This window comes from Clinocottus analis, unplaced genomic scaffold, assembly GCF_023055335.1.
Source record: "Clinocottus analis isolate CAN_PGR_092001 unplaced genomic scaffold, fCliAna1.0.p SCAF_8, whole genome shotgun sequence".
Taxonomy (NCBI): Eukaryota; Metazoa; Chordata; class Actinopteri; order Perciformes; family Cottidae; genus Clinocottus; species Clinocottus analis.
In genome coordinates this window covers 21030226-21042230 of record NW_027176240.1, presented here as the reverse complement: position 1 = coordinate 21042230, position 12005 = coordinate 21030226, and the positions used below count along the sequence as shown (strand labels likewise).

The window sequence follows — 12005 nt, the reverse complement described above, 5'->3', positions numbered from 1 at the left end:
GACTACTACTGCTAATACTACTACTGCTAATACTACTACTACTGCTACTACTACTTCTACTACTGCTACTGCTACTACTGCTACTACTACTACTACTGCTACTACTACTACTACTATTGCTCCTACTACTGTTACTTCTACCACTACTGCCACTACTGCTCCTACTACTTCTGCTACTATTGCTACTACTATTACTACTGCTACTATTGCTACTACTAATGCTACTACTGCTGCTGCTACTACTACTTTTGATACTACTGCTATTGCTACTGCTACTACTGTGACTACACTACTGCTACTACTACTGCTACTACCACTACCACTACTACTACAAGTGTTGCTGGAGCGTTGACCTCCTGCGTTCCTGTCGATAGAGAGCTCCACTTATTAGCATTGCACTCTTATAGCATTGTTGGGCTCACAATGGTCAATCAAAAGTATCTATATCTATGAAAACAAATTTAAAAAATCCATGCCGCAATGCTTCTTCCTTTACAAAAACTGGTGCCGCCATAACCCACAATGCAACAGAGTGCTGGCAGTTCAATCGGAGATTCGGGTGCGTTATGCTAGTAGCAGCTAACGTAGCCTCGGGGCCCAAAACTCCCGAACCAGAAGTGCAAGAAGCAGTTGGATGGACTGTAACGTACAGATGGATGTGTAGTGCATTCCCTTTAACTCTGAGGCGTTTGTATTCCCTGACATGGACATAACGCTGCTGCGGTCCAATAGAGAACATCAGAAGAAAGAGCTTTAACGCCATCGTTGCTCGCCGCTCCGCTCTCCAGCCGCTCCGCTCTCCCTGCAGACGAATCTCACCCTCGACGTTTTTGTCCTTCAAGTGTGATTGATGTCTGTGTTGTGTCTGAGACGCTCTCTGATCCTCTTTCCATATGCTCGACACAAGCAAGGAACCTGCCAGCGGCAGAGATGTGAGGAAGAGGAGGAGGAGGAGGAGCGAGGCTTCAGACACTCAGCCGGGTGTGATTGTTGTGGTTAAAATACAGAGATGCTTGGAAAGCTGTTAGAAAACAACACATCTTGTCCTTTTCCTTGGAAAGAGAATTGGAAGTGATGTTGAAGGCGTACTCCTCCCCTGAAGCGGATATCTATACCACCTGTCGACCGTAAACAGCCATGGAAACGCGATCACATGGAAGTGATTGGACTCTATGGGGATGTCGCAGTGTTGCGCTAAAGGCATCTCGCCATCATGAGTCTGTAGGGTTCACAGTGGGTCGTTAGCTGTTTGGCTGTTAGGAAGACGCGAAGCTCAGATTTTATGCCTAAACCTGCTCGGATTGGGGCATGCCGGGTAATAAAATTTGCATAAATCTCTCCTTAACACTTTGACATTATAGTTTAGTAGTCGTTGAGTTTTAGTTCGAGACGATTTTGTTGATGTTCTTCCTCCTGTTCCAGTTATTTGGCCCAGAAGGAGCATGTTAGCGGTCAGCTAGCGTTGGCTGTAGCCTTAGCAGTGTGTGAACATCCATCTTTAACAGATGACCTCGGGACCGGCCTCCAGCAGTCCTTCTCCTTTCAAGTCAGTTCGCTGTGTCAATCGTATTTTACAAATGTTCCAACCCGATGGAATCTGTTAGTCGAGGTTTAGTACTGGGTCAAGGTCATGGTCAAGGTCGGGATCAGCGATAACATGACAGTGGAGGCTGTTGAAGGCTGTATGGTTTTCAATGCTGAAAACCACTGTAGCAGCAGACATAACTGAAGAGTTAAATAATATGCAACCTGTATCTTTCAGTTACGTATGATAGAAGATATAAGTCACTTTTGAAGTGGTAGAGCAGAGTCTAGCGCTGTGGTTCGATACCGGGCTCCACTTGTGCCCTTGAGCAAGACACTTAACCCCAAATTGAGTCTGAATGTTAGTCCTGATGGACAGGTGGTACCTTCATGTAGCTCCTCCCATCTGCTCCTCCCACCTGTCTTGGATTACATTAATTTAGCTGTTCAAAAACCACCTGTCAATCAGCGTGACAGGTGAAAGGATCATTTCAGGATCCTTTGTTAATAGTCCATTCTTGCAGCTATCAGAGCACGTTCAGGGCTCTCATCCAGTGGCTCTTTACCGCCTCTCAGGTTTAAAAAACATTGCTCCGGCTGCTTGGCCGTACGCCACGAGTCTAAACCGGTGTGAACAGCTGACGAGCCACAACAAAGCACTGAGCAGTGGAGAAAGGGGGAAGCCAAGTCAAAGTGAAAGAAATGATCAATGCACCTGAAGAGACGTTGGTGTCAGATGAGAAAGAGTCAGATACTCGGAGATGATCCATCGCTCTTCACTCATCTCTTGCTCCTGTCAGTCTGTACTGAGGGCACAGTCTACAAAGGTGGAGCAGAGACAGGGAGACGCTTTCTTCAGGACTTCTTCCTGATCGCAGTGAGAACTCACAGCGAAGGATCTTTGAAGCTCTTTTGCCAACGGTTTGCTGAACCTCAATAGTAAAAAAAAGCAGTAGGAAGATAGAACGAAGGAAGCCAGAGAGCAAGGAAAGCAGGCGCAGACGAGGAAAGGTGGCATGCTGCTGTTTGTCTGTTTTGGAATAAAGCTCGGTGCGCTCATACGCCAACATCCACCTCTCAGAGACTTATGATGAAGAGCTGGAAGTCGGCCCAGAGTTTTGTTTGCTGACTCTCTGTCCCAGATCCTTTTCTCTGTCTTGATTCCTCGCTCCCGTTTGTGAGGCGCCACTGGATTTAAGAGCAGTGGAAGAGGAGGAGGAACAGCCAGAGGAGGAGACACATCACACGTTCCTCCACGTTTTAAATTACACAGTACATTTCGTGTTGATGTTTTGACTGCAGCCGCCTCACCGGGTCGATTGTGACGAGCTCCGACTTGAAAGTGAGTTTTTTTTTCCTCCTCCAATGGATCAAAGAATAACCAAAGTCGCTGTGCGCTCCCTCCCCCTCCCCCTCTTGCTTTCTGCCGTGCTCTCGGTGGCAGTGGGCAACCACACAGGAAGGATCAAGGTGGTCTTCACGCCGACCATCTGCAAATTAACCTGCGTCGGAGGCAGATGTCACAACAACTGCGAGCTGGGCAACACCACCACCATCATCAGTGAGAACGGCCGCGCCACCGACACCCTGACAGCACCCAACTTCAGAGTAGGTGAGTCATCCCCTCATGTGTGTGTGTTGCTTCTGAGACCCTGTACATTCACCACGTCACACACACACTGCTCTCTATGGATGGTACCGCTAGCCGGCTGTGCTACGTTCATCTGTAAACAGTTCAAAGTCCAATAACAGCTGCAGAATCTGCCCTTAAACGTACAATCTCTAATATATTGATATCAGTAATGCATGTACTGACTTGACTGATCCACACAGTCGTCTCTCTGGAGGGTTTAGCTTCTTTCAGCTTCTTGTTTTGGTCAGGAGATGATGTGAAGGAGGACCCAAACGCTGTAGCAACTGTTCAAAATGTACATTTAGTTAAAGCTGCGAGCAGCTGTGAGCGGGCCCTCACCAGCTACAGCACGTCAGGGAGGCCTGCGGGTCCTATGTTTACCTGAATGTTAGGTAATAATAAGCATATGTATTGATCATATCTGAATGTAACACATTAATAAAAGAAAAGAAAAGTTGGGTAAATTGGCAAAACAAGTTTATTAAATATATATATACAAAAAAAGTGTAAATGAAGTAAAAAGAGAGTAAATTAAGTGTAAACATTGTGAAAAGGTGAAAATTAAGTTTAAAAATTGTGTAAATAAAGTGAAAGTGAAAATTAAGTTTAGAAAATGTGTAAATAAAGTGAAAATTAAGTGTAAAAAAATTAAAAAAGTGCACACAAAACAAAAGACGGAGCAGTCTGATGGGGTGCCGGGTTGGTCATCCAGGACGATGTTAGCCACGTCTTCATCTGGGATTTCTGAGAAACACAAGTAAGCAGAGTGTGAAATGTGTTTATTGTGTGTGTGGTGAGCATCAAGTGTATGTTTTCTCTGATGGAATGAGTAAGAAACGCAGGTAGAGTAATATTTACCAAATGAAGGTGCTGCATCAGCAGATCTTGAGATTTTGTTCAGATTTTTTTGACAGTAGAGCCAATTTAGCCATGTGACACGACACATCCTGGCATGTGTCAATGGACTGTCTGTACAGCAGGGGCCGTGGCACCGCCTCATCTCTGATGCCATACTGTGGATGAAACACAGGATAATAAATGACAACCATGAGGTAGAGGGCATCTTCAATGATTGGGTGACATCAGTAACTTACACTCAGCAGTTTTTGGGATTGGCACAAAGCCTTCCTCTTGGCGTCAGATGGGGTCGCGACCGTCAGTGGTGATTGGAATGCCATGTCTGTAAAAACACACAAGAAACGGTTTAGTTTTTGGTATGCTAATAAGAAAAAGGATTGGGTTTTGTTGGATACTACCATTAATTTCAACAGAGGAAGGAACAGAGGACACACAGGGTTTAAATACGAGAGGAGGCAACGAGACTCAGGTGGACACAACGAGGGCAGCACAGGTGAAGGAACACACAACCAGGAAGCAGGTAGACAATCACAGACGATCACCAGGGCAGGAAGTGCAGAGACACAGAGGACACAAGACTACAAAATAAAACAGGAAACGGAAAACTCAAATCGTGGCAGTTTTTGTTTTTTTAGCAAACAAACAAGTATTTAAGTGTTAAATATAAAGTGAGACACACATGTGACATGTAGTACAGCGAAACTCCACCTGAGTGGACAGCTGACCCTGGCAGCCTCAGGTGAGCCTGCAGCAGTATGCGCCATGCGGCATGCGGCATGCGATGACGTTCTTTATGCATCGCACAGACCGAGCTGTGTCTGGACCTGCCTCGGTCCTTACAAGGAGCTGCAGCTCTGACACAAGCAGCAACATGGGAACAGAGGAACAAGAGGAATTCCTGTCTGGCTCAGATCAACAAATTAGTCAAACTGGAGCAAACATAAAAAACAGCACAGACGGCTTCTCATTAGTTCACTGGAATGGATTTTATAGTCTGAGGTCACGCGGAGCAGTTTAATGCATTTTACTTCAAGATCATCATTTGAGCCACGAACCCAATTACCAAATATCTGTACTGTGATGACCTCTGAGGAGGAGATGACCTCTGAGGAGGAGATGACCTCTGAGGAAGAGATTATGACCTCTGAGGCGGTGATAATGACCTCTGAGGAAGAGATTATGACCTCTGAGGTGGTGATAATGACCTCTGAGGAAGAGATTATGACCTCTGAGGAAGAGATTATGACCTCTGAGGAAGAGATTATGACCTCTGTGGAGGAGATAATGACCTTTGAGGAGGAGATGACCTCTGAGGTGGTGATAATGACCTCTGAGGAGGAGATGACCTCTGAGGTGGTGATAATGACCTTTGTGGAGGTGATAATGACCTCTGAGGTGGTGATAATGACCTCTGTGGAGGTGATAATGACCTCTGAGGTGGTGATAATGACCTCTGAGGAGGAGATAATGACCTCTGAGGAAGAGATTATGACCTCTGAGGTTGTGATAATGACCTCTGAGGAGGAGATGACCTCTGAGGTGGTGATAATGACCTCTGTGGAGGTGATAATGACCTCTGAGGTGGTGATAATGACCTCTGAGGAAGAGATAATGACCTCTGAGGAGGTGATGACCTTTGAGGTGGTGGTGATGACCTCTGAGGAGGTGATGACCTTTGAGGTGATGCTGACCTCTGCGGAGATGGTAAAACAGCGTTTTAAAAGCAGAAGGAACCGTGTAGGTAGAGCTCTCGGTCTTTAACAGGATTAAATTTCATAACAGGAAAGAAATGATGAGTGGAGGAGACGCTTCTTCTTTCTGCTTTTAGCCAGAACAGAAGATAAACTACTGAGTTTACATAAACATATCTTAGCAAAGGCTCCTGTGAAGTCATTATTTAACCTACATTTCGGTGCAATATGCAGGTTGACATGTCAGGTGCAGTAATAACAGCTCAGAGTAATCCATATGTTGCATCCGCTCCAGATACAGAACCAATATTTATTTTATTGATGACTTTTCCGACCAACTGTTGCAGATTCTCACTGCACAGAGTGAAGCTGCAGCTCTGCTGCATGTCCAGACTCGCCCTCTTCCTTTCCTCCCTCCCTCCCTCCCTCCTGCGTCCTCCCTCCTCTGTGTGACAGAGAGCAGGCCCGAGCAGCCGGACCCTGAAAGCCTGTTTGCAGTCCAGGCCGAGCTCAAAGGGGCCGAGGCAGAATGAATCGCTCTCGTCTTGTTTATCATACTTCCCCGATGAGAGAAGCGCTTACGGAGAAGTGTTGACTCAAGATACAATGGAAGGAAGAGGAGGGTCTTTTTCAAACTCAGCCCACCACCGACGATGACGTGTCGGCCAATTAGCAAAGTCCAGAAGATGAGGAGGAATATAAACCTCCCGGCCGGATAAAGAATACACACGTTTTGTCATCTTTTAGTGTTGTGCTCATCACAGTAAAAAGACTTCTTTCCAAACCCTGGTGAAGTCTAGTTCGATGGACGCTTCGGGGCTTTTCAGCAGCTAATCAGCAGAAGAATGCTCCCCGGGACAGCGGCCCAGTTTTTCATCCATCTGTCTGATTGTCTCTAAGCCCGTCTGGCCGCGTGTCTTCTGCTGCTTCTGCTTATATAACGCAACACTCCTATAACCAAAAACACCAAATGTTCCTCGAGGGGCTGTGTGAGTGCTGGGTGGTGGGCCTCACGCAGCACCTCCAGGTGTTTGGACGCTTCTCAACACTTTTGTGCTCCAGTAACTCAGTGCGTTTACATGATGGCATTAATTCGAATCTTGCTTTAGTCGGACTATGCTCTCTTTCGGGGCAACTGCTGTTATCCGAATATACATGGCAGTGAATAAATCGAATCATTGGCCGAATGCATGTCATATCCGATACGCTAGGTGGCGCTGTTTTCATTACATGTAGTGGTGATACAGCCATCTCCGCTTGACCTCTTCACTCTTCATAATGGAGAGAACCCCGCTAGCTTCGGTGGTTGTTGGGGAGCTAGCGGAGGGCAAACAGGAAACTAGCAGCAGCGCTAGCTGGCTACATCAGGGGGGCTAGCAGAGACACCCACCGAAGGTAGTATCGGCTCGTAACCCGACTTTTACGTTTGTTTGTTTCTGCCGGCCGTGACAACTTATCGTCTCTTTCGACTTCCGGATCACGACCTCGGAGGAGGCGGCGGGATCTTGAGCATGCGCACAAACGCATTGTCCAGTTCCGATCCGATTCAGCGTTTACATGCAGCGATATTCGAATTATCAATCGAGTCGAATCGAGTTATCCAGGGGTGTTAATCGGATCGTAGTCGGACCGCAGTTATTCGAATAAATGTGTTTACATGAACGGGATAATTCGATTTTAGTCGGACTAAGCCAGTTATTCGAATCCATGTAACCGCACTGACTGATCGGGGGGGATAAACGATACGGCGCGGTATCGCGATATTTTGCGCGGCGATACACGGAAGTATCGATCTTTTATTGAATCAATTCTAAATGTTTTGGGGACAATTTTGCTGACAACGTTTTCCTTCGGGGACAATTTGCGGTTGAAAGAAATGTAATGAATCACATTATATCGCGATACTCAATGCATCGCGATATTATCGTATCGGGACTTACGTATCGTGACGATATTGTATCGTGGGGCTAGTAACTGAGTATATTTAAGATACTCAGTTACTATACTGCAGTACAATGTTCAGGTATCTGTACTTTACTTTCATTACTTCCATTTTATGTAACTTCATACTTCTCGTCCACAACGTCTCAGAGGGAAATATTGTACTTTTAACATCACCGCTTTCATTTGGAAAGTTAGTTACTAGTTCGGCTATTTTGCAGATTTTGATTATTAATGTAAAATGTACGTGAGTATAAGTATAGATTCAGATGTTTTTACTATACTGTCGTCACATTTTTGTGCGTTATATTTGTGCAATACTGTTTTATTTTTGACCTTTTACTGTAATTCTGTTTGTTAGGAGGACTTTTTATTGTACGGAGTCACTGTGATGTGCGTATGACATCAAACATTATCTTTTAGCTTAGCGGTAGCTTCACAAACATGGCTACTTAAATATTAATTCAACTTAATCCCAAACCGTGCTCTGTATTATAATCCATCTGGTTGATCCGGCTCAGTTTCACTCATGTGGATCAATCATGTGGAACAAACATATAATATGACACACAAATCTTTGCTGAAACTGGACTGGACGGAGAAAATGCGTTCAACGTCCGAGCAACAAGACAAGTTTGTCTGCAGTTCATACGTGTGCGGTGTCTTCAGGTCAGAACGATGTGATGTGAAAATAAGTGTAAAGGACCCAGAACATTGTCTTACAACAATATGAGTCATGTTGTGGTGATGTCATCATGAATGTGTGTCACGGGCCCCCGTGAGGGCCACGGCAGCGGTGCAGGACGGTTTCTACACGCGTGTCACTTCACATTCTCAGTTCAGCGTCTCAGCTCTTCAGACGGAGGAGAAACCACCGTGTGACTCGTCACGTCTGAGAGTGATGATGAAGAATTATGTGTGTGTGTGAGAGTGTGTGTGTGTGTGTGTGTGTGTGTGTGTGTGTGTGTGTGTGTGAGAGTGTGTGTGTGTGTGTGTGTGTTGATGAAGAATTATGTGTGTGTGTGAGAGAGAGTGTGTGTGTGAGAGAGAGTGTGTGTGTGTGAGAGAGTGTGTGTGTGAGAGAGTGTGTGTGTGTGTTGATAAAGAATTATGTGTGTGTGTGAGAGAGAGTGTGTGTGTGTGAGAGTGTGTGTGTGAGAGTGTGTGTGTGTGTGTGTGTGTGTGTGTGTGTGTGTGTGTGTGTGTGTGTGTGTGTGTGTGTGTGAGTGTATGTGTGAGAGAGTGAGTGTGTGTGTCTTTGTGAGAGTGTGTGAGTGTGTGTGTGAGTGAGTGCGTGTCTGTGTGTCTGGGTATGTGTGTGTGTTTGTGCGTGTGTGTGTGTGTGTGTGTGTGAGTGTATGTGTGTGTGTGTGTGAGAGTGTGTGTCTGTGTATGTATGTGTGTGTGTCTGTGTGTGAGTGTGTGTGTGTGTGTGTGTGTGTATGTGTCTTTGTGTGTGTGTATATGTGTGTGTGTGTGTGTGTGGTGTGTGTATGTATGTGTGTGTGTGTGTGTGTGTGTGTGTGTGTGTATGTGTCTGTGTGTGTGTGTCTTTGTGTGTGTATATGTGTGTGTGTGTGTGTGTGGTGTGTGTATGTATGTGTATGTATGTGTGTGGTGTGTGTGTGTATATGTGTGTGTGTGTGTGTGTGTGTGTGTCTTTGTGTGTGTGTGTATATGTGTGTGTGTATGTGTGTGTGTATATGTGTGTGTGTGTGTGTCTATGTGTGTGTGTGTGTGTGTGTGTGTGTGTGTGTCTATGTGTGTGTGTGTGTGTGTGTGTGTGTGTGTGTGTGTCTATGTGTGTGTGTGTGTGTGTGTGTGTGTGTGTCTATGTGTGTGTGTGTGTGTCTGTGTGTGTGTGTGTGTGTGTGTCTATGTGTGTGTGTGTGTGTGTGTGTGTGTGTGTGTGTCTATGTGTGTGTGTGTGTGTGTGTGTGTGTGTGTGTCTATGTGTGTGTGTGTGTGTGTGTGTGTGTGTGTCTATGTGTGTGTGTGTGTGTCTGTGTGTGTGTGTGTGTGTGTGTGTGTCTATGTGTGTGTGTGTGTGTGTGTGTGTGTGTGTGTGTCTATGTGTGTGTGTGTGTGTGTGTGTGTGTGTGTGGTGTCTATGTGTGTGTGTGTGTGTGTGTGTGTCTAGAGGAGCTCAGCCAGCACAGCGTCTCCGCTGCATCGTGATAATAAACGATATCAAAACATGAAGCAGGATTATTAAACATCAGCACGATGTTCAATAATCCAGCTGTTAGCAGCAGGTCAGAGCATCCTGAGGTAGAGATACACTACGGGTTAGAGTTAGGATTAGGATTAGAGTTTCAGGTGATTATACACTGATTCAAACATGGATACATGGACATTATATTCCACTTCTGCCAAGTAATCCCTTTCAAATCTTACACACTGTTCCTGTAAAAAAGGAGCTCATTACCTTCATAATGACGTGACCCTGTTGGCCACGCGGCGGCTGATTGTTTATCTTCAGTTTCCACAAAGCTCATGGATCCATTGTGTTGGACGAAGACGAGCACGCCGACCTGAACTCCACTGAATATCCTCAACGCTTCCAGCAGCGGCCCGATCCAACTGTGACGCTCTGAAGCCTGATTATTGACAGATGTGTGGAGAAGATGTGAATCCAAATACACTCGTAGGCGTGTTTATGATGGCGAGCGCCGTCCTTGTGAGTGGAAGCATCTGTGCGTCGCCATCATCTACCTCTTCTTCTTCCTCCCTCTCTCTCCTCAGTGGTGTGTCACCTGCCGTGTATGAACGGCGGGAAGTGCAGCGCCAGGGACAAGTGTCAGTGCCCGCCCAACTTTACCGGAAAGTTCTGTCAGATGCCGGTTCAGCCCGGACACCAGCAGCACCACCAGCAGCACCACCAGCAGCACCAGCAGCACCAGCAGACGTCAGGCGGCTACCGCCAGACTCAGGTCCACTCCACTCACACGCTGCCTCTGACCTACAGCAACGGCCAGAACCCCGGTGAGCGAACGGCGCAACCGTGGCGCTACTAGCCGCACAGCTGAAGGTTTAAGAGTCGGGTTTTCTGGATGGAGAAAGTCGAGGAGTCAGACTTCTCTATTGTTTATCGGTGATGCGTCGTTTAGCCCCGTTGGCTGCAAGTCACGCATCGCATTGAAGGTTGCAGAAGAGTCACAGGAGTGAAGTTCTGCAGCTCGGGAGCTGACAGTTCTGTAAAGTGGAAGTTATTTGGAGTGAATGGTGGGAAACATGTAACAACACTGTTTTTAGGAAAGTACCAAACCAAAAGAACTGCTCCACGCAGTCACTTATGACCTTTTTTAGTAAAGAAATGAACCAGAGCGTGACCCTCAGTGTGTGTTAGACACTGTTATAGTCTCCACACACACACACACACACTAGCTAGAAACATTATACTTTCAGCTGTAAAGATTGGGACAGTTAACTATGCTGAATGAGCGGGAAAATATTGATTATTACCACTAACTGTTGCACAGCTTTTATTTACTTGAGTTAAGTTGTTCCAATTTTAAAATGCCATTTATTATGTTGTCACATTTTATAAGTGAAAACAGGAAATAATCAATATTTACACGTCCCTATCTTCACTTAGTAAGAGTAGCAACAGACAGCTGATGGTAAAGCCCTCTGACGATGTTAAAGAGGGACAAACTCAGAATACAAATTTTGGAAATTACTTATCGATTATTATAATACGGGACTATTCTCTCTCGGCTACTGAAATGCGATACACAACGTTTGGTGGCTACAACTATTTTGTGCTGAAATGCAGCTACTATTACTGTTTATAATGTCGCAGGTAACCGTGTTATACAGCAATAACGTACTGGAGGCAGTACTGTATCAACAATAATGTACAGTTCAAGGGTTTGGCCTAACAACATCTTTTAACAGTACATTATTGACGATACAGTACTGTCTCTCGGACCTTATTGTTTAATTATAATGTCGCAGGTAACTGTGTTATAAAAGCAAGAAGGTACTCGAGGCAGTACTGTATCTACAATAATGTACAGTTCAACGGTACATTATTGACGATACAGTACTGCCTCTCGTACCTTATTGTTTAATTATAATGTCGCTGATAACCGTGTTATAAAAGCAAGAAGGTACTCGAGGCAGTACTGTATCGACATTAATGTACAGTTAAAGGGTTCAACAGTACATTATTGGCGATACAGTACTGCCTCTCGTACCTTATTGCTTAACTGCAGCAGACCGAGTTGGAACATTATACAGTTCATAAATGTATTTCAACACATCGCCTCATAAATAAATGAATTGTCTCACTATCTGCTTGAGCATCAGCAGTTGCAGGTGTTTAAAATCCAATAAAATATCCAGATTTGTAT

General features: G+C 45.4%; 1 protein-coding gene across 6 annotated transcripts in view; it reads left to right on the top strand.

Moving 5' to 3' along the window:
- Positions 1-12005, top strand: part of ltbp1 (latent transforming growth factor beta binding protein 1) — an 83812-nt gene that overhangs the window by 26452 nt on the left and 45355 nt on the right. For 5 of the 6 annotated variants that reach the window (XM_068567490.1, XM_068567489.1, XM_068567487.1 and 2 more), the window contains exons 4-5: positions 2969-3136; positions 10393-10632. In XM_068567490.1, the coding sequence (XP_068423591.1) occupies positions 2969-3136; positions 10393-10632 (408 nt within the window). Of the gene's footprint in view, positions 1-2968; positions 3137-10392; positions 10633-12005 lie in introns of those variants that run through there. The other variant, XM_068567491.1, reaches the window with a different exon arrangement.